Raw genomic sequence first — 22486 nt, forward strand, 5'->3', positions numbered from 1 at the left:
AAGAGCTAAAAAGAAGATTTCAAAGGGTAGCTCAAGAAGACAAAAGTAAAATATTGTAATGAAATATGCAAAGACTTGGATTTAGAAAACCAAAAGGGAAGAACACACTTGGCATTTCTCAAGCTGAAAGAACTGTAGAAAAAATTCAAGCCTGCAGTTGTAATTTCGAAGAATTTTATGTGCAAAATATCGAATGACTCAGGAGGCATCAAAAGAAGATGGAAGGAATGCAGGCAGTCACTGTACCAAAAAGAACTGGTCAACTTTCAAACATTTCATGAGGCAGCATATGATCAAGAAACAATGGTATTGAAGGAAGAAGTCCAAGCTGCACTGAAGGCATTGGCGAAAAGCAAGGCACCAGGAATTGATGGAATACCGGTTGAGATGTTTCAACAAATGGATGCAGCACTGGAGGTGCTCTTTCATCTCTCCCAAGAAATTTTGAAGACAGCTACCTGGCCAACCAACTGGAAGAAATCCATATTTATGCCTGTTGTGATCCAAGAGAATGTGGAAATTATCAAATAATACCATTAATATCACACATAAGTAAAATTTTGCTGCAAATCATATCATTCAAAAGTGATTGCAGCAGTACGTCGACATGGAACTGCCAGAAATTCAAGTCAGATTCAGAAGAGGACATGGATCTTGGCGGAAAACAATACCAGAAAGATGTTTACCTGTTTTTATTGACTATGCAAAGGCATTCGATTGTGTGGATCATAACAAATTATGGATAACATTCCAAGGAATGAGAATTCCAGAACATTTAACTGTGGTCATGCGGAACCTATACAAGTCCAAGAGGCAGTTGTTCGAACAGAGCAAGGGGATACTACATGGTTTAAAGACAAGAAAGTTGTGCGTCAGGGCTGTGTTCTTTCACCATACTTTTTCAATCTGTATGCTTAGCATTTAATCTGAGAAGCTGAACTATGTGAAGAAGAATGTCGCATCAGGATTGGTGGAAGATTCATTAACAACCTGCAGATATGCAGATGACACAACCTTTGTTGAAAGCAAAGAGGACTTGAAGCGTTTACTGGCGAAGATAAAAGACTACAGCCTTCGGTATGGATTATACTTCAACATCAAGAAAACAAAAATCCTCACAAATGGACCTATAAGCAACATCATAATAAATGGAGAAAAGATTGAAGTTGTCAAGGATTTCATTTTACTTCAATCTGCAATCAACTCCCATGGATGCAGCGGTCAGAAAATCAAATGACCTAGTGCACTGGGCAAATCTGGTACTAAAGATGTCTTTAAAGTGTTAAAAAGCAAAGATGTCAATTTGAGGACTAAGGTGCGTCTGGCCCATCGTGTGAACTTTTCAATTGCCTCATATGCGTGTGAAAGCTGAAGAAGAATTGATGTATTTGAATTATGGTGTTGGCAAAGAATAATGAATATACCATGGACTGCTAGAAGAACAGACAAGTCTATCTTGGAAGAAATATGGCCAGAGTGCTCTTTGAAAGCATGAATGCTGAGACTTCGTCTCACATACTTTGGACATATTATCAGGGGGGACCAGTCCCTGAAGAAGGACAACATACTTGGTAATGTAGAGGGTCAGCGAAAAAGACGAAGACTATTGAGGAGATGGATTGATACAGTGGCTGCAACAATGTGCTAAAACAGAGCAATGATCGTGAGGGTGGGGCCAGACCAGGGAGTGTTTCATTCTGTTGTACATGGGACGCTATAAATTGAAACCAACTTGATGGCGCCTAACAACAACAGGCTCTTCTGAAGGTACTTTCCATATACATATATCTCATTTAATCCTTCCCAAAACCTTATAAAATTGGTACTATTATTAGAACCAAAACATTAAGTAACTTGCTTAAATAGACATTGCTTGAATACAGATAGATTTTTATCACCTCCGTTTTACAGATGAGGCAGCTTAGGCCCTCCAACCCAGCAGCATCAGCATCACTTGGGAGCTTGTTAGGATGCAGAATCTTGAGTCTCACCCCAGAGCTACTCAATCAATCTGCATTTTAACAATAACTACCAGATTACACCAGTGGGTTCCAGTGGTTTTCAAACTTGAGCATGAATAAGAATTCACCTGGAGACTATGTTAAAACACAGATTCTTGGGCCCTGTCCCTGAGATTCTGAGTCAATGGTATTTAGCAGGATTTTGACCCTCCATAGAACTGCTCCTACCAACTAACTACTCTTTGGTATCATATCATCCACCAACGTTACCAACAAAAACAAAACAGTTGCTGTCGAAACCAGTTGTCATTGAGTTGACTCCAACTCATGACATGTCTGGGTGGATTTGAGCCTCTGGAATTCAAACCTCCTGCCTTTAGATTGGCAGGCAAGTATGTTAACCATTTGCACCACCCAGGGACTCCCCATCAACATTACATGATGTTAAAAAGCAAATTTTTATACTAGCATTCATATCTGCATACTACCAGATTTCAAACTATTGTTTAACTTGGGTTGGCTAACCTTTGATGTAAAGGACCAAACAGTAAATATTTTAGGTTTTGCCCACCCTGCAGTCTCTGTTGCAACTACTCAACTCTGCTGCAAAAACAGCCATAGGCAATATATAAATGAATGTGTGTGGCTGTTTGCCAATAAAACTCTTTTTTAAAAAAACAAACAAAAAAAAATCAGGACTTCTAACTGATTCATTTTGGTTCAAATACCTTGTTATGGATAGAATTGTGTCCCCAAAAATGTGTATCAACTTGACTACAACATGATTCCCAGTATTGTGTGGATGTCCACCATTTTGTGATCTGATGTGATTATCCTATGTGTTGTAAATCTTGCCTCTATAATGTTAATGAGGTGGGATTAGTAGCAGTTATGTTAATGAGGCAGGACTCAATCCACAGGATTAGGTTGTATCTTGAGTCAATCTCTTTTGAGATATAAAAGAGAGAAGTGATAAAAGCTTGTGAGCAGCCATCTAAGATACTCCACTTGTCTCACCCTACTTAGAGCAAAGAAAAATTCAGAATCAAAGACACAAGGGAAAGATTAGTCCAAATGACTAATGAACCGCAAGCACTAAAGCCTCCACCAGACTGAGCCTAGCGCAACTAGATGGTGCCTGGCTACCACCACCGATGCCCTGACAGGGATCACAATAGAGGGTTCCAGACAGAGCTGGAGAACAATGTAGAACAAAATTCTAATTCAGAAAATAAGACCAGACTTACTGGTCTGACAGAAACTGGAGAAAACCCGAGAGTATGGCCCCCAGACATCCTTTTAGGTCAGTAATGAAGTCACTCCTGAGGTTCACCCTTCAGCCAAAGATTAGACAGGCCCACAGAACAAAATGAGGCTAAATGGGCACACCAGCCCAGGGGCAAGTCGAGAAGATGGGGGGGAGGGACAGGATAGCTGGTAATAGGGAACCCAAGGTCAAGAAGGGGAGAGTGTTGACATGTCATTGGGTTGGCAACCAATGTCGCAAAATGATATGTGTACTAATTGCTTAATGAGAAGCTAGTTCTGTAAACCATCTAAAGTATGATTAAAAAAAAAAAAAACTTTTTAAAAAAAATAAAAGAAGCAAGCAAAGAGAGAGAGGACCTCCTACAACCAAGAATGAAGAGCCAGGGGTGGAGCACGTCCTTTGAACCTGGGGTCTCTGCGCTGAGAAACTCCTAGACCCAGGGGAAGCTTGTTAACAAGGACCTTACCCTAGAACTGACAGAGAGAGAAAGCCTTCCCCTGGAGCTGGCACCCTGAATTTGGACTCCTAACCTCCTAGACTGTGAGAAAATAAATTTCTGTTTGTTAAAGCCATCTGCTTGTGGTATTTCTGTTATAGCAGCACTATTTTTTATATAAACCAAGGCAGAGTTTGGTACCAGGAGAGTGGAGTGCTGCTCTAACAGATACCTACAATGTAGAGACGGTTTTGGAATTGAGTAATGGTTAGAGGCTGGAAGAGTTTTAAAGTGCCTAATAGTACAAGCCTAGATTGCCTTGAAGAGACTGTTGGTAGAATAACAGACATCAAAGGCAATTCTGGTAAGGACTCGGAAGGAAGTCAGCAGAACTGTAACACTGAAGATATCATAGACTGTGAGAAGCTTCAGCAGAGATACAGCAGCAGCAGAACCAGGTGAGTGGCCCTGCCAACCCACAGAGTGAGAGAGCTGAGTGTCTTTGCGCAGGAGGCTTCCTGGTGGAGTGGGGTGTCTCCGGGCACTTATCGGTAGAGCTAGACTCGCCAAGTCACAGAGTGAGAGAGCTGAGTGCCTTCAAGCCAAAGTTTACTGGTGGAGTGGGGTACCTCCAGGTACTTATCAGTGGAGCTAAAGAGATTTGAACACTTGCCCCAGCACGGCAGGTCCCCGGCCAGCCCAAGGGCCGGAGGGGCTGAGAGGCCCAGGAACCAGAAGCTGAAGAGACAAAGAGCACAGGAAGCAGAGCTGTCTCAATCTCAAATGGGAGGGCCATGACTTCTGGGGTCTGAAAGAGTGAGGCCACAGCCTGCTAGGTTTCAAAGAGTCAGTTCTTTACAAATTTGATTCCAGAATGTGGGCCCGCCATTCAGTCATGCCAGGGGGAGAGGGGCAGATCCGATGCCCAAAGCTGAGGGGGCAGGGCTGCCATACCTAAGGAGCTGAAGAAGAATGGGGCCTGCTGGGACCAAGCAGGTAGGGTCACCACTCAGACAGACTAGGAGAATGCGGCCGCTCAATTCGGAGGGAGCAAAGCTGCCATCCCAGTGGACCTGGAAGGTGGAGCTGAAGCCCACAGCTGCAGGGCCCCCACCCAGAATCCAGAGAATGTGGCCAACACCCAGAGTCTGGAGGGCAGGGCCATTGCCTAAACGGTCTCAGAGAACAGAGGATGGTTTTCAAGCCTTGAGGGCTAATGTAATGTGTTCTGCTGACTTGCTTGGTGCCTGTTATCCCTTCTTTCCCTTATTTGTAATGGAAATGTTTACCTTGTGCCCGTTCCACCATTGTACTTTGGAAGCAAATAACTTGTATTCCAGATTTCACAGATGAAGAGGAATTTTTCCCCAGGATGGAATTTGGACCTGAAGTTGATTAAGGTTTTGGGGTTGATATAATGGGGTAATGTGTTTTACATGGGGCAAGGACATGAATTTTGGGGGGCTAGAAATGTGGAATGTTATGGATTGAATTGTGTCCCCCAAAATGTGTATCAACTTGGCTACATCATGATTCCCAGTATTGTATGGTTGTCCACCATTTTGTGATCTGATGTGATTATCCCATATGTTGTAAATCTTAACCTCTGTGATGTTAATGATACAGGATTAGGGGTAGAACTCAATCTACAGGATTAGTTTGTGTCTTGAGTCAATCTCTTTTGAGATGTAAAAGAGAGACTCGAGCAGAGAAAAGAGGAACCTCACTGCCATCAAGAAAGAAGAGCCAGGAGCAGAGTACATCCTTTGGGCCCCAGGGTCCCTGCACTGAGAAGCTCCTAGTCCAGGATAAGATCGATGACAAGGACCTTCCACAGTTGTTCCCAGTGCAACAGATACTCCCACAAGCCCCAACTTTCTAAGAAGAGCAAAGTGTAGATACCTTGGGGATACTCCTCTAAAAGCTCAGTAGCCATGGCTTTCGTTCTGGAAGGAACCCACTGGACATGATGTAGATCTGACCGCAACACTGCCCCCTGACCAGCCCCACCATGTGTGTATGGAGGTTACTGCCCATTTTGGGGCAAGGAGAAAGACTGATTTCTTAAAACAGAACAAGTAGAAGTTATTAAGTTATGAACTGAGGACAGTAATGGTAGCTCAGATTTACTTTGCATTACCACATGCCAGACGGTATGCTAAGTACATTGCATTATTATGTTTATTATATATATGCGTCACAATAATTGGATCATTTTACATTCCTTTATAATCCATTATAATAATGCAATGTGCTTCGTTTTAAAAAAAATCAGTTTTTCTCCCTCTCCTAAATATTGGTGTCCTCTATGCACATATAGGAAACACTGGTGGAGTAGTGGTTAAGAGCTAAGGCTGCTAACCAAAAGGTTGGTGGTTCAGATCCACCAGGTGCTCCCCGGAAACTGTATAAGGCAGTTCTACTCTGTGCTATCGGGTCGCTATGAGTCAGAATCAACTTGACGGCAACAGGTTTGGTTTGATACACATATAACCGGTAACCAACCAGTTGCCTGGCAACTTATCTCTGACTCATGGTAACCCCAGGTGTGTCAGAGTAGAACTGTGCTCCATAGGGTTTTCAATGGCTTATTTTTCAGAAGTAGATAGCCAGGCCTTCCTTCCTAGGTACCTCTGGGTAGACTTGAACCTCTAACCTTTCAGTTTAGTCCCCAGGTGGTGCAAACAGTTAATACACTAGGCTGCAAACCAAAAGGGTGAAGGTTCGAGACCAGCCAGGAGTGCCTTGGAAGAAAAACTTGGTGATCTACTTCTCAAAACTCAGCCACTAAAAACCCAGTGGAGCACGGTTTTACTCTGCCACAGCTGGGTTCACCATGAGTTAGAGATGACTCAACAGTGACTGGTTTGTGTACATGTAACTATTATTTATTGAGACCTTCCATGTGCCAGGCATGGTTCTAGAAGGTTTACATACATTTAAATGTTACTTCATTATTCTCTGTGGTCATAGTTGTCACACAGAGTTACATTTCTTTTCTTAGAATGAGAAACCCATTGTGAATTAATTGGTCATTTAACAAAATTTTACTTCATTCAATCCTTTTTACAGAAAGAAAAAAAATAAAGTCTAAAAATATTGCCTGAGAGTAAGTCTGTATAAACCCCCAGGAGCAGGTTATATGTAAACTAAAGTTACTTAGTGCCGTAAGTTTTCGTAACACACTGTGTTCCAGGAGGTTCTGAATCAGACATTTATTTCTTCAAGACACCAGAAATCAAGTTCCATGATTTAAAAAAACATCAACATGGTTTTAAACTCTGGGTTGCAAATACCCATCAGCTAGGTATTAGGTGCTTTCTTAACGTAGGAAGCTTGGGCACAAGCCACAGCAGGGGAGGCTGCCTCTTAGACTTGGGTATAAGTCAGGACAGAGCCAGCAGCCAAGCCCCTTAGTCAGAGGCTACTGAGCTACCTCTGCAAGGAGGCTCCGAGGCCAGGACCACCTAAGCCCTGGTTGTTCCGTGGCTGTTCTTTAACTTTTCATCTTTTGACCAGCACTCCATTGAAAAGCACTCTCGAAGTTACTTCCTTTTGCCAAATCCCAGGGCCTTTCCATTGCCTTTTTTGTAGGGTTGCCAGTTTTAGCAAATGCAAATGGAGGATAAACAGCAAGCGATTTTTTTTAGCGTGAGTAATCCATATTTACCCTTACTAAACTTATACTAAAAAGATTGTTCCTTGTTTATCCAAAGTTCAAATAAAACTGGGCATCCTATATTTTTGTCTGGCAACCCAACCTCATTCTCTTTGTGTTCTTTGTGGCATTTGACCCCATAAACCCTGATCCTCCTTGAAACTCTCTTCCTTTGGGTTGTAACACATATACTCTCTTGCCTTTCCTGTTTCTCCTCCTGATACCTGCTTCAGTGACCTCTGTAGCCATCGCTGGAATCATTACAGTATACCTCTAAGGCTCTCCTTTGATCTCTGTAAGCTTTCTCCTTAGTGAGGTCATCAATTCCCATTGTTTAAATCTGTGGTTCTCGAAGTGTTGACCACCAGCAGCAGCATTACCTGGGAATTAGATAGAAATGAAAATTCTTGGGCCCCAACCCAGACCTACAGAATTGGAACTTCTGTGGTGGAGCCTTCCAGATAATTCTGGTGCAAGCTAAAGTTGGAAAAACAGTGGCTTCAATGATCACTTCTGTTCTGTTGGGGGACCCCAGGTGGTACAAACTGTTAACGTGTTTGCCTGCTAACTGAAAGGTTTGAGTTTCAAGTCCACCCAGAGGTACTTCGGAAGAAAGGCCAGGTGATCTACTTCTGAAAAATCAGCCATTGAAAACAGTATGGAGCACAGATTTCCTCTGATACATGTGGGGTTGCCATGAGTCAGAATCAACTCAATGGCAACTGGATACTGGTCTGTTCTGTTGACTCCCAAATCTTTAGCCCTAACTTCATGACCAAATTCCCCTCCAGTATTTCAAACTAGAGAGCTCGGTGAAATGTTAACATATGGAAGAAAAAAACAAAAAACAATTCTGTGGTCCAAAGGGGTATATATAGTATTACAGCATTTCTTAAAATTATTTGACTATTGGGACCCATTTCCAGGAGACTGTGGGAAAGGAAGTAGAGCATTTCCATGTGGGTGGCCTCACTGGAAACAAAGGAATCGAAACGGAATTCCTATCCCCCCGCTAAATCCCCTTTACTTCTAATGGCCCATTTTCTCTCAAATAGCACTGCCACTCTCCTAGTTACCTAGGCTTGAAATATTGGAGTCACGACTTCTTCCTCTCCTGTGTCCAATCAGCCTCTAAGTGTTAGGGATTCAGTTGCCGTATGTTGAAAGGGAGATGTGAAGTGGCTTTCTTGGGTAAAACAAGCTATTTTTGTGCCTCTCAGAGTCAACGGTCAGGCGGCGGCCTCTTCACTGGGGTCATATCAGGACTGGCTGGAGCCTGGAGACCAGTCCATTGGCCCAAAGGGCAATTTGGGCTGATCTCAGCAACTAGCATTGACAGAAGTCCCAGATGGCAAGTAATAACTTCAGGGCTACCCAGCAGTTGGCCATAGGTGACAAAGGGTCAAGGCATCAGGGACAGAGCTCAAGTCCCCAAGAGTGCCATGAAGATGAAAGTAGGCCTATCTTGGAAGAATTTAGGACCAGAGCAAGGGACCAAACTAAATGTTGAGGTAAGTGAAAACTGAAACATGTTTTGAAGACCAAGAGACATGGCGGAGACCTGGTTAAGGTAAGGAGCAGACAGTGCCAAAGAGGGCTTGGTGCTGAGCCTGGCCTGTGGGCAGGCAGGATATCAGCATTGGAAGTGGGTGGACTTTGCCCATAGGGAGGTTAAAGGCTCCCAGCTGTGAGGACTGACGGGCTGAGGAGCCAGGGCGTCACTGTTGGACCGAAGTCTTGAGTTTCTGCTAAAATATAAATGACTTCCGTATGAATACCTTTCCCCACAAACCCACCTGTAGTATCTTTGTTCCTCTTCCTTTATCCTGAGGTAAATACAGGGAAGGGAAGGGATAAGGTGTAATGGTTAAGAGCTCAGCTGTTAACCAAAAGATCGGCAGTTAGAATCCACCAGGTGCCCCTTGGAAACTCTAGGGGGCAATTCTACTCGTCTTATAGAGTCTCCATGAGTTGGAATTGACTCGCCGGCATTGGGTTTGGGTTTGGCTTTTATAGTGATGGGTTCTTAATCTTGCCTTCATGTTGAAATCATCTGAGGAGCTTTAAAAAAAAATACTGATGTCTCAGTGTACACTTTCTGCAGCTTGCATCCCAAGAACCGTAGGTCAGGTGACAGAAAGAGTGCAGAGTGAAGACAGAGAGACAGAGTTCTGCCAAAATATCTGCTTATAGTCTGGAGGCAGAACACACCCTAAGGCAACACTCTTTTCAACTGATTGACTAATTAAAGTACATTAGATCACATTATGGGAAGTTATTTACATGACATTATGGGACAGCGATTAGACTCATGTTTGGCCAAACTACTGGGAACCATAGCCTAGCCATGTTGACACATAACATTAACCATCATATTAAGGAAATACAAATCAAAACCACAATGAGATATCACTTCACCTCCCACTAGCATGGCAATTATCAGAAAAACAGAAAATAAGTGTCGACAAGGATGTAGAGAAATTAGAACCCTCATCCACTGCCGGTGAGATTATAAAATTGTGCAGCTACTGTGGAAAATAGGTTGTCAATAGCTCAAAAGTTAAGCATAGATCTATGTCATGACCCAGCAATTCCACTCCTAGGTATATACCCAAAAGAATTGAAAGCAGAACTCTAACAGATTCTTGTACACCAATATTCATTGCAGCATTATTCACAATAGCCAAGAGGTGGAAAAACCCAAGTATCTACCAACAGACGAATGGATAAACACAATGTGGTATACTGTGTACACATATAGCTATAAGGAGAAATGAAGTCCTGATACACGTTGCGACGTGGATAAACCTTGAAAACATTGTGCTGAGGAAAATAAGTCATAAAAGGGCAAAGATTGTATGATCCTACTTACATGGAATATTTAAAACAGACAAATGCAGAGACCACAGTCTATTAGTGAAGAAAGTGGGGGAGTTATTGCATAAGGGGTATGAAGTTTCTGTTTTGGGGGGCAATGAAAAACTTAGAAATAAATAGTAGTTTTGATGGTTGCATAACATGGTGAATGTAATGTCACTAAATTGTACAATTTAAAATGGTTAAAATGGCAAATTTCTTGTTATATGTATTTCACCACAATAAAATTTTTTAAAATATATTGATGTTTGGGTCCAACCCTCAGATTCTGATGCCACTGGTCTAGTCTCGACTTCTCGAACCTCAACGTACATAGGAGTTACCTGGGGATCTTGCTAATGTGCAGATTCTAATCCGGTAGGTTTGGGGTGGAGCCTGGAAATTTGCATTTTGAACAAGCTCCTTGGTAGTGTTAATTCCTCGGCCTGTGGACCACATTTTTAGCAGCAAGGACTTAGGACAGCGGTTCTCAGAGTGTAGTCATCAGGCCACCAGAATAAGCATCACCTGAGAACTTGATAGAAGTGCAAATTCTTGAGTCCTAACCCAGACCTAAGAAATCAGAAACTCTGTGGATGGATCCCAGCAGTCGGGCTTAAGAAGGCTTCCAGGTGACTCAGATGGCTACTGAAGTCTGAGAACCAGCCTCTAGATAATTAGAGCCGGGAACGAGAAGCCTGAGGGAAGGAGCTAGCGTTCACTGTAAGGTCAATTGTTGTTGTTTGTTGTTGTTAGGTGCCAACGAGTCGGTTCCGACTCATAGCGACCCTATGCACAACAGAACGAAACACTGCCCGGTCCTGCACCATCCTTACAATCGTTGTTATGCTTGAGCCCATTGTTGCAGCCACTGTGTCAATCCACCTCATTGAGGGTCTTCCTCTTTTCCACCGACCCTGTACTTTGCCAAGCATGATGTCCTTCTCCAGGGACTGATCCCTCCTGACAACACATCCGAAGTATGTAAGACACCGTCTCATCATCCTTGCTTCTAAGGAGCATTCTGGCCGCACTTCTTCCAAGACAGATTTCTTTGTTCCTCTGGCAGTCCGTGGTATATTCAATATTCTTCGCCAACACCGCAATTCAAAGGCATCAGTTCTTCTTCTTTGGTCTTCCTTATTCATTGTCCAGCTTTCACATGCATATGATGCAATTGAAAATACCATGGCTTGGGTCAGGCGCGCCTTAGTCTTCAAGGTGACATCTTTGCTCTTCAACACTTTAAAGAGGTCCTTTGCAGCAGATTTACCCAGTGCAATGCATCTTTTGATTTCTTGACTGCTGCTTCCGTGGATCCTTGACAACTTCAGTTATTTCTCCGTTTATCATGATGTTGCTCATTGGTCCAGATGTGAGGATTTTTGTTTTCTTTATGTTGAGGTGTAATCCATACTAAAGGCTGTGGTCTTTGATCTTCATTAGTAAATGCTTCAAGTCCTCTTCACTTTCAGCAAGCAAGGTTGTGTAAGGTCGAAGCGTGGGGTTACCGTGGGAGCAAAACAGGAGAAAAGGTTCAGCTCTATTTGTGCTCCAGTTATCAACAGGTGCAATTAATGTCACATTTTCAAGGTTTGTTACAACCTTGAAAGCAGCACATATTCACTTATTTGCATCTTATTCTAGCCTCTGTCATCGCAAGTAGTAGAAATGCTTAGAATATCATCAAGACCTGCACACTTGCTTCAACAATGAGAGAAAGGAGGTATAAACCTGTGGCCCCTTCCACTGCTGGTGCCTGGGTGGGATGGGGTGCAGGTGGTGCAGATGAAGGAAGATGGGGTGGGAAGTGCCTGGGGCTGGGAGTCAAGGATGAGGAAAGGGGAGCTGCTCTGAGGCCCTGGCCTCGCTGGGAATCTCAGAGACAGAAGGTCCTGAACCTGGTAATGGTTACTTCTCCACCATCATCACTCTACCCCACGAGTGCCTCATGCTTAAAAAAGAAAAAAAAAAAGTTATCAGAGTAGATTTCAACTCATGGCGACCCCATGTTCGTCAAGAGTACCACTATGCTCCATAGGGTTTTCAGTGGCTGATTTTTCTGAAGTAGATTGTCAAGGCTTTCTTCAGAGGTACCTCTGGGTGGACTTGAACCTCCACCCTTTCAGTTAGCAGCCAAGTGAGTTAACTGTACCACCCAGGGGCTCTGCCTTATATGTGGATTATGGTAAATAATGGTCCCAACTGGTCTCATCATCCCAGCCCGCCCCTTCCCTTCCACCTCTCCCAGCTGTTTTGTAGACTCCAGCTCCCAGTTCCATCAGCGCCCTCACCTCCCTCCTCTCCGCCTCCTCAGGCTCCCTTCCTGTATTCCATTCTGCTCATGTTCCCTTGTGTGCCCTTTCACTCCTATCTCATATTTTTATTGGCTCCGAATGTGCGCCCCAACCATCTGCATATTCAGCCGCCATTTCTACCCACCCATTGGGGTGAAGATCACTACCCTCTCACCTGCAGCCAGATGAGTGCAGTACACGCTGTCTACAAGGCAAGAGATGCAGAGCTGACTGGAACAGCACCTGTCCTTTGGGAGCATGCTGTAAACCAGTGGGAAATCGCCACCCTCAACGCAGTGTGGTAAGTGCCGGCAAAGAGGTTCACACAGAGGGTCTCCTGGTCTGGCTGACGCTACTTAACCCTTAACATACAGGTGTCCACTTGAGTCCCTGGGCGGTGCAAACAGTTAACCTGCTCGGTTGATGGTTCAAATCCAGCAGTTCAAATCCACCTAGAGGCGTATCAGAAGACAGGCCTGGTGAAGCAGCCACTGAAAATCCCAGGGCGGACAGGTGACTCACAGCTGAAAGCTGCATCACATCTGTACGTAGGACTTCCTAAGTTCCCGCTTTTAAAACACTGACCTGTACAACCACTAATACTTTTTTCCAAAAAACAAAAAATCCATTGCTGTGAGTCACTTCTGACTCATAGCAACCGTATAGGACAGCGTAGAACTGCCCCAGAGGTTTCCAAGCTGTAAGTGTTCATGGAGGCAGACTGCCACATCTTCCTCCCGTGGAGCAGCTGGTAGGTTTGAACCGCCGACCTTTCAGTTAGCTACTGAGCCCTTAACCACTGAGCCACTCCCATATGCTGCAAATGTTATGACGTGAGCAGAAGTGGTCAGCGGAGGACGGATTCAAACTTTCAAACACTGTGGACACCTCGCTCTTGGGTCTCCTGTAAGCCTTCTGCAGGAAACTGCCGGAGGTGCGGTGCCACGCTCAGCGTCTGGCTGTGTCCTTTAGAAGTGGAAACGCTTCCTGTAGAAAAGAGGGGGAGCATCTGGGGCAGGATAACAGGACCCGCTGTTCTGCAGTTCCCTGATCGAAAGGCTTTTATGCATCTGTGAATGGAATCTGTGATTGGTCTAGATGACACGACTACACATTTTAAACAAAAAATGTCACTCAAAATTTGATGGATTTTGACACCGTGACACAGGCTAATTTTTCATCGTGACACGTCTGGCACTTAGCAGTTGTTCAGTAAATATTTGCTGAGTGAATGAATGAAGGCAAACCCTCTCCCAAGTTTGGCACCTCATCTAACAAAAACCCTTTTCGCCTGCAGGAGGAGAGCGCAGCTCAAAGAGCTCCTAGCTGGATCTCAGTGTACTGTCTCGGTGGAGAGAGAGGTCCTGGTGCAGTGAGACCTTAGGGGACCTCTACTGGAGGGAGGCTGCTATGGGGTAAAGTGAGTCCCCAACGTGTGTTGGAGCTTGCACTACCTGGGAACTCCTGAAGTGGACACCTGTACCCCCAAAACCAAACCAAACCCACTGCTGTCGAGTGTATTTTGACCCACAGTGACCCTATAGGACAGAGTAGAACTGCCCCATAGGGTTTCTAAGGCTGTAATCTTTACAGGAGCAGACTGCCACATCTTCCTCCCAAGGCCGACTCGTGAGTTCAAACTGCCAGCCTTTCAGTTAGCAGCCCAGCACTTACTTTAACCACTGCCCCAGCAGGGCTCCTTGACACCTGTATATTAAGGACTAAAAAGCATCAGCCAGACAGGGGTTCATACCTGTAGATATGATCCTGTTTGGATATAGAGTTTTCTTTGTTATGTTAATTAGACCACACCCAGTAGGGCAAGTTCTAAATCTAATCACTTCTGAGTTATATAAAACAGCAGATGAGTCACGGAGACTTGGGGGAAGACAGACACCATGCGAAGATTGCCAAGAAACCAAGGAACCCCCGGGGCTATCAACAAAGAAGGAATTAACCTGGCCAAGATCCTGAATTGGACCTTTAGCCTTCAGCACTGTGAGAAAATAAATGGCTGTTCTTTAAAGGTGCCCACTTAGGGTATTTGTGACACATCACCACCAGTAAAGGAAGACAGAGGCCCAGGATTGTCAAAGCCAGAGATCCCTGACTCAGGCCCATACCCCAGGTCTTCCCGGCACCCCCACTTTTTAAAAAAAATTTATTTATTTTTTAATTTTATTTTTAATTTTCAGTTCAGGTGAAAGTTTACAGCTCAAGTTGATTTCTCATTCAACTTTAATTAATACACATTGTTTTGTGACATTGGTTGCAATCCCCACAATGTGACAGCACTCTCCCCCTTTCCACCCCGGGTTCCCTGTGTCCATTCATCCCGTTCCTGTCCCTTCCTGCTTTCTCGCCCTGCTTTTTGGCAGGTGTCGCCAATTTGGTCTCATATACTTGATTGAACTAAGAAGCACATTCTTTGGGTCTGTTATTGTTTTACAGGCCTGTCTAATCTTTGTCTGAAAAGTGGGCTTCAGACATGGTTTCGGCTCTGGGCTAGCAGAGTGTCCGGGGGCCACAGTCTCGGGGACCCCTCCAGTCTGTCAGACCAGCATGTCTGGTCCTCTTGTGTGTGAATTTGAATTTTGTTTCACATATTCTTCTCCTGCTCTGAGGACCTCCACTTCTATAGCCAGCACTCAGTGCAGGACAAGGCCACTCTGCTGGGGTAGGTACATCTGAGGACAGTTTTCCAAACTTCTTTGACCACGACCCAAAATAAGTACACATTTTACTTTTTTGATCCCAAAAGACACAAACCAATATATGGTTAGAGCACAAGCTTCACAACACAAGTTACCCTTCCCACACAGGGTACACTGGTAGTCTCATTCCACTCCTGTCTGCTCCGTCCCTTTACAGAATAACCGACTTCACAATCACCAATGGGCATTTTGAAACCCGCATGGTGGCCCTGCAGTGGGGCTGGGCTTCAGACTGTCCATCTCAGGGACACCAAGGCCAAGGAAGAGTGATCCTCCCCACCCCTGCCCCTGGGAACAAACTTAGGTCACAGGAAAGTATAACAGACATGCCTTTTATAGAATCTGAACAAGAAGGCTCAAAGGAGAGGTCTTTGCTTCTATAGCTAAAACATTACACTATTACCTGGAAGGTTCTTAACCATGACCTTCCACAAGGAGGAGGCAACTTCTGACTGCTCCGGAGAGGAACTCCCGTGAGCAGAAAGGCTGTGCGTGGCATCGGCCCCAGCACATCCCTACTTAGTGCTACCAAGCAGAGAAGTGGCGGTGACGTAAGGCTGGCACCTCCACCGTGAGAATCCGTATATCAGTGTTCCCAAAAGGTGTTCTTCAGTCTGCAAGGTGGGGAGTGATTCTGCCACAAGATAAGTCAAGGAAATGCTGGGTGGAACAAAGCTTTTTCACTGCAGAACTTTTCAGAGCCCCTGACACGTTACTGTGGGTTGTGGATCTCGGGGAGCAGGGAACAGTATGCAGTGTTTTCCTACCATATTTGACCTTTTTCAACTAATCTCTGAAAATCTGCAGAACAGTTTAGGGAATGCACCCAAAGTGACTGATATCTGCTTCTTCCTTCCACTAAGTAGGAGAAACAAAATGGCAGACCAGAGGCTTCACGCCTATACAAGGGATTAGGATGCTTGCAGGGGACTTGGGTGAATCATCTGTATTTGGCTAATAAAATGAAAAAGCAATAGACCTCTGTCAGCATGTTAACAGACCTTTGTTTATGTACTTATCATCTGTAGTTTTAGCTAATCCAAAAAGACCTCAGTGGTCTGTGTGTGACAGGAAGTAATGTAGAAACTTGCGGAGGCCCGGACTGTGAGCTGTGAAGCAAAGACACTGAGTCAGCGAGTGAACATAGCTGGCCCTTCAGCTCCCAAATCTCATTGTGACTTTACTTCTATTTGTCCTTGTAAAGGCAGTGACTATGATGAAGTTATATTTTATAGCATTTTACGCTTCACTAGGAGTCCCTCTGTGGCACAAATGGCTAAGTGCTCGACTGCTGGCTGAAAGGTTGGCAATTCAAATTCACCCAGAGGCACCTCGGAAGAAAGGCCTAGTGATTTGCTTCCAAAAAGTCACAGCCTTGAAAACCCTATGGAGCAGTTCTACTCTGTGACACATGGGGTCACCATGAGTTGGAACTGACTAGCCAGCAACTGATTTGATTTTCTGCTTCACCAGGAGTCCTTGGGTGGCACAAAAGGTTAAGTGCTCAGCTGACTAACCAAAAGTTTGGTGGTTCAAAACCACCCAAAGGTGCCTCAGAAGAAGGAAAGGTCACAGCACACTGCACAAGCGGGGTGGCCATGAGTCAGAATTGACTCGACAGCAATTTTTTTTTTCTCTTTTTCTGGTTATGCTTTGGTAGTATTTGCAAATTTGAAGATTCGTGAAAAGCTCAGGACAAAGTCCTCATAAACATCAAGAATCTACTGCAATTTCGATTTGAACTTAACCTGAAAACCAGGGCCTGTGACAACCGCTCAAGTGGTGCCCTGCTCACCTCCAGGGGGCACCATTCATACAGACTATGGTATGAAAGTGGCCCTTTGCAGTTGCGCTACAAAGCAGCAGCCCTCTACAAACATTTATGTTTTAAAATGTAAAAAGAAAAGAAAATACTGAGTCATTGGTATGTCCAACACATTCTTTTACAGGCTTGACTAAATCCATGGACTCTTGTGTTTTTCAGTTACAGCAGCATCTGGTATGGGGGTATGTAAGGATCTGAAACCAAAACCTGGAGTTCAGGCTCAGACTCTCCAGCTCCTGTTTTCGAGACCTCGGGGAAATCTGAGATTCAGTTTCATCACTAGTAAAACAGAAACGATGACAAAGCTTACCCCACCCAGCCGAGGCCAGATGGGTCTATTACAGCTTCTTGCAAATGTCATTAGCAGTCACACTGGCAGGCCAAGCTGTGAGGAGCGGTCCACCTGCAGGCTTCAGCTCTGGGGTTTGCTACCTCATGGCCATCGGCCCCAGGAAAGTCCCCGGGGGAAGGACCAGGAAGAAATAGGTTGCAACAGTTGTTTATGCGAAGTAATTCTGAGAAAGGGGGATGGTGCCCAATCTCTATAATTTGCTCCAAAACCAGAAAGGGGTGGAACCTTGGAGTCTATCCAGAATTCCTTTTACTTGCTTCTAAATGTTGTTACTGCCATATATAGCCATTAAATAATTTCTTGGATCCAAACTCTCATTATCCTGGGTTCCTTGTGTATGCAGCCTTATATTTATATCCAGAACATAACACACACACACCCCTGACCTCATGATTTTTATGGCTGCATATCTCTGTATCACTCATTAACTGTAAACTGAGCAATCACAGCATATTCCAAAGACTAGCAAAATGATGACTTATAAAACCTCCCACAGCACACTTTGTGCTACTTGTCACAACCATGAAGGATGCTAAAACAGACATTCCTTAGGAGGACATAAAAGGGGAAAGAGAAAGATTGGTACAGTTACATTTCACACCTTAGTTAAAAAAATGCTGACAATTTTTAAACCAACCCACAATGTTTCAACCACTCTTTCCATTCTTCTTATTTAGGATCTGTACCCTCTCTTTCTCCTGTTTCTGTACAGACCTGTTTTCCCTGGCATCCCAGATTTGAGGGACATGGTGACTTGCGTGGCCGTGCTGGTTACGCTGTTGTCTTTGCGTTAGCGCTGGAGTCCATGTAGCCGGGTGTGTCTCCTGCAGTGTCCCCCGCAGGGTCCTCTCCACTGTCCCTGCTTCCGCAGAAACCTCTGTGTCTGGGCTGTCTGGAAAGCAGCAGTTTATAGGCAGCTGCTCTATATTTCTTTGAAATGAGGTTGTAGAGGATTGGGTTGATGGATGCACTCAGATAGAAAAGTTGCAAAGCCACTATGTTGAAGTACTGAGAGATGTACATCGTTCGGGTATCTTCTGTATGTAGATAAATGATTCTGCCCACGTGGAAAGGCAACCAGCAAACCACAAATGCCAGCACCACCACCACTGCAAAACAAGACACAAGGGCCAGAATCAGCAAAAGCATGGGGAAACAAAGACGGGTCTCCAGAAGCCATCTGAAGTAATAACCAACAACCAAGAGATCAGCTAGAGCTTTACCTAGCTAAGTCCCCACCCCAGGGAAACTACCAGGCTGCAGACTACATCGCTATTTGCTTTAACACTGCTGATTAGTCTGACTTAAGTGTTCTCAACGCTGGACATAAAACAGGAGCAACTTCTGCCAACAAGCTGTTCTGGCAGGCTTCCTCCCGTAAACCCACTCCAGAGACCTGTCTGTTCTCCGTTGAGAAGAATTCTGCAACAGGTCTGCACAGTCTTCTACTTTTTGGTATGGACATGGTTCACCTTAGCCTTCAAGATAATTTAACATTATGTCGAAAATTTAGCTGAATGTAACCTGCCCTGTCTTCTCAAGGGTAGTGAGTACCAACAGCTGCAGCATCCATCAGAGACAGGCAGTTGGTTTAAGAGCCTCCAACTACGCATCCTGCATCAGCCCGGCTCACCGATTACAGAGGCTTTTTGGGAAATTACTGCTATTTCCCGAAACCCGAGGATTCCATCCTCTGGGGCCACCCTGAGCTCCTTGGGGTCAGGAGATGGTTTTCTCTGGAGACTGGAATTTAAGACGCACAAAGAAAATGTAGCTCGAAGAGGCGCAGAGGGCTGGGCGGCCATGGGACCGACACACAGGCCTGTTTGCGCTGCCCGGCTCAGCTGGCGGTGTGCTTGGAACAGAGGTCGCGCCACTTACACAGGACGCGGACAGTCTGCCGATGGCCCTTCTCCCGCCCGGAGGCGGCCGGGCCTCGCAGCGGCCCCCGGTTCCTCCACAGCTCCCGCCCGATGAGCCCGTAGAGGACGCCGAGGCACAGGAAGGGCAGGAAGAAATAGGCAGTGGTGACCCATAGCATGATGCGCAGCGCGCCCAGCCGCGCCGTGCTCGGCCGGCACTCGCGGCTGAACAGCGCCGCGGCCGCCGCGGCCCTGGGCCCCGACGGTGGCGACATGGGTGGCACCCACGAGGGCTCTGGAAGAGAGGCGGGGGGCCAGGGGGTGACCTGCGCGGTGCCATTAAAGCTCGGGACCGCGTAGATGTCCGGGTCCTCCTGCTCGACGCCCATCAGAAAGAGAAAGGGCCCGGCTGAGAGCAGCGCCACGGCCCAGAGCGCGGCGATGAGCGCGCGGACGCGGCGCCGGGTGACCAAGACGCGGGCACGGAGCGGGCGGCAGATGGCGAGGTAGCGCTCGACGCTGAGAGCCGTCATGTGCAGCAGCGTGGCATAGGTGCAGCCCTCGCCCACGTAGAGCGACAGGCGGCAGAGCAGCGGCCCGAAGACCCAGGGCCGCGAGCGCCAGAGGCGGTACAGGTCGAAAGGGAGGCCGAGCAGGATGAGCAGGTCGGACACGGCCATGCTGCCCAGGTACAGGTTGGTGGTGGTCCGCATGTCCCGGTAGCGCCGGATCAGCAGCACCGTCACCACGTTGCCGCTCACCCCGACGGCGAACAGGCCCAGGCACACCGCCGTCACCGGCACCAGCGCCCCCAGGGGGAAGAAGGAGCAGCGGCGCTCGTCGCACTGCTGCATCCCCGGCCCGGGCGGCTCCCGCGCGACCGGGGGGCTGTTGCTGCTGTTCCAGGGGCCGCCCATGGGCGGAAAGCAGACGCGGGTGCGACGACCTGGTGCGCTAGTCCCTCCGCTCCGCCGCGTCGCCGGGAGGCTAGAGCATGCCCCACTCGCCAAGTACTGCCTTGCACAGCCCGCGCGAAGCCGGCACTCCCGGGGAGAGCTCGAAGCGCTGCAGCGCCGGCGCCCCCGCGGAGCCCTGGCGACACTGCCGGAGCCCTGCCGCGCCGGGCGCGGAACTGCGGCTCTGAGGGCCGGGCTTTGAGGCCCACAGCTCCGCCCCGGCCCGCCGCCCCGCCCGCCTACCCGCGCCCTCTCTCAGGCCAGTTGTACCTCGCAGCACCTCACTCCACCCTCACGAGCCCACCCCTTCGCAGGAAGCGATTTCCGACCCCAGTGAGGCTGGTTTCCGGACTCAGCCAAGTGCGGGCGCTTTTGTCCGTCGGGAACACAGGGGAAGGGCTGGGAGACCTGGGGCGGTGGCTGCGCCCTGACAGGTACAAGCTCACCAGGAATCGTCTGGAGGCCTCCAAGCTAAAGGGCAGGAGGGGAGTCTAGACCGGAACCTAGAATCCCTCCCGGCTTCTAGTCCTGTCTCTGCAACCGAATAAGTAGCGGTGATACCTCGGGTGCTTCCCAGCCCCACCGACCTTCTCCTCTTAGGCAAACTCTCGAGTGTTGGAGAGAGTTGAACCAGATCATTTCACCTATCCCTTACAGTTCTGAAATCTGTCGACTTGATCGTGTTTACTCATCTTGAAGAACAAGGATTAGGTATTTACGTGGACATCTGAGTACATTCATATGTGGTAAACTTTTCCTCTCTGTGTGCAAAATATTTTATAAACGTATAAAACCAGACCATTTGCCAACACAACAAAGAACGAAATTTTGGGAAGAGACAAACTGGTTTATGAATCAGTTCATCGTGCTCGTAGTGACGGTAGCTGGCTTAGGATGTATCTGGCCCTGTGCCTTTCATTTAACTCTCATCCTTACCCAGAACCCAGTGCCATCGAGTCGATTCCGCAAGAGCTGCCCCATAGAGTTTCCAAGGAGCCCTTAGGAGCTCACTTTACCGACTGACTGGCGGGAGGTCGCACCGGCAGTAAGAGGCTGGATTTGGACACTGGTCTGGTCTGATTCCAGAGTTGCAGGCCCCACACCCCACCAAACTGCCAGTGCAGCCCCCTCAGTCTGCCTATGAGAGGAAACCCTGAAATGACCCTCCTGCCCCCACCCAAAGCCATGGCATACTGCTCTTGAGCCTTTCTGCTCAGTCCTCGTGGCATAGTGGTTAAGTGTTATAGCTGCTAACCAAAACGCCAGCAGTTCAAGTCCACCAGGCGCTCCTTGGAAACTCTGTGGGGCAGTTCCACTGTCTTATAGGGTCACTATGAGTGGGAATTGACAAGGACAGCAAGGGGTTACAGGTTTTATGAAATGAGAGTGGGGAGGGGGCACCTCCTTTCCTCCTGGTTCCTGGGAGCACCCCGGCTTGCACCTGCTAGATTCTAGCTCTAGATTTCAGTTGGGTGTCCCCTTCCTGCCAGGTCACCAGGTGTTCTGCTGACCTTTGGGGCTGAGGCCTGTGGCTCATGGATTTGTGGTCTCTTCCTTTGACTGCCGTGGTGCTCCCAGCACATCTGACTCCTTCCCCCTGGCCTGCTCTGGCTGCAGACCCCTGAGTCTCTTTCATGTTTTCCGTTCTGCTCCATGGCCTGCTGAAGTCCCTTGAGTCTTCTGCCACCCACCACAGCAGGCTGTCAGGCAGGCTATAAGGTCTCATGCTACCCAAGCTCATGAGCACCCAGGATACCTTCTCTCTGACTCTTCTGTGCTCCCCCTCCAGTCAGATACTCCCGATACCCCTCTGTTTTATTTTTCTCTAACTTACTCCACCTGACACACTACACAATTTACTTATTCTTTTGTTATCAGTCCCCCTCCCCCGCTGCATCACACGCTTCAGAAGGCAGGGCTATAGTCTTTTGTGTTCATTGCTCTCCCTAGCGCCTGCATCAGTCTCTGGCACAGTGTGAGAACTTAATAAATATTTGTTACTGTAGGGCATGAATAAGCTTCTGCAGAACCAGGTACCATTATTTTCTTTATAGTTCCTGGCAGTTAAGCACAACTTGCTGATTATAGTGGGTGCCCAGTGAGTGCTAATTGATTAGTCCAGTTCCAGATAGGATACTGATATGGAGAGCTGGGTTTACAGCTAGCTTTTTCTATAATATTGTTATGCTGAGGCTCCAGCATGATTTGGTCCTTAGGGCATATCTGGACCCCTATTATAATGACTCAGAAGTCCATGTTGTAGGAAGAAATGGGTACCAGGTATCTGGATAGACAGATA

The 22486-nt window shown here is 46.8% G+C and overlaps 1 protein-coding gene across 1 annotated transcript; it reads right to left on the reverse strand.

The window, feature by feature from the left end:
- Positions 1–18140: 18140 nt before the first annotated feature.
- Positions 18141–20148, reverse strand: MLNR (motilin receptor). The gene is made up of 2 exons (XM_049853024.1): positions 19251–20148; positions 18141–18478 (listed from the first exon to the last, which is right to left on the reverse strand). Exons 1-2 carry the CDS (start codon positions 20146–20148, stop codon positions 18141–18143), a joined length of 1236 nt encoding a protein of 411 aa, XP_049708981.1.
- Between the last annotated feature and the right edge of the window lie 2338 nt (positions 20149–22486).

The sequence above is a fragment of the Elephas maximus genome, chromosome 14, assembly GCF_024166365.1.
Source record: "Elephas maximus indicus isolate mEleMax1 chromosome 14, mEleMax1 primary haplotype, whole genome shotgun sequence".
NCBI classification, from domain to species: domain Eukaryota; kingdom Metazoa; phylum Chordata; class Mammalia; order Proboscidea; family Elephantidae; genus Elephas; species Elephas maximus.

Bases quoted from the DNA above. Each gene is read 5' to 3' on its own strand.
- MLNR (XM_049853024.1), bottom strand. From the start codon at position 20,148: ATGGGCGGCCCCTGGAACAGCAGCAACAGCCCCCCGGTCGCGCGGGAG. The intron at 18,479-19,250 runs GTAAGTGGCGCG...CTTGTTTTGCAG, and splicing joins GCAGACTGTCCGCGTCCTGT to TGGTGGTGGTGCTGGCATTT.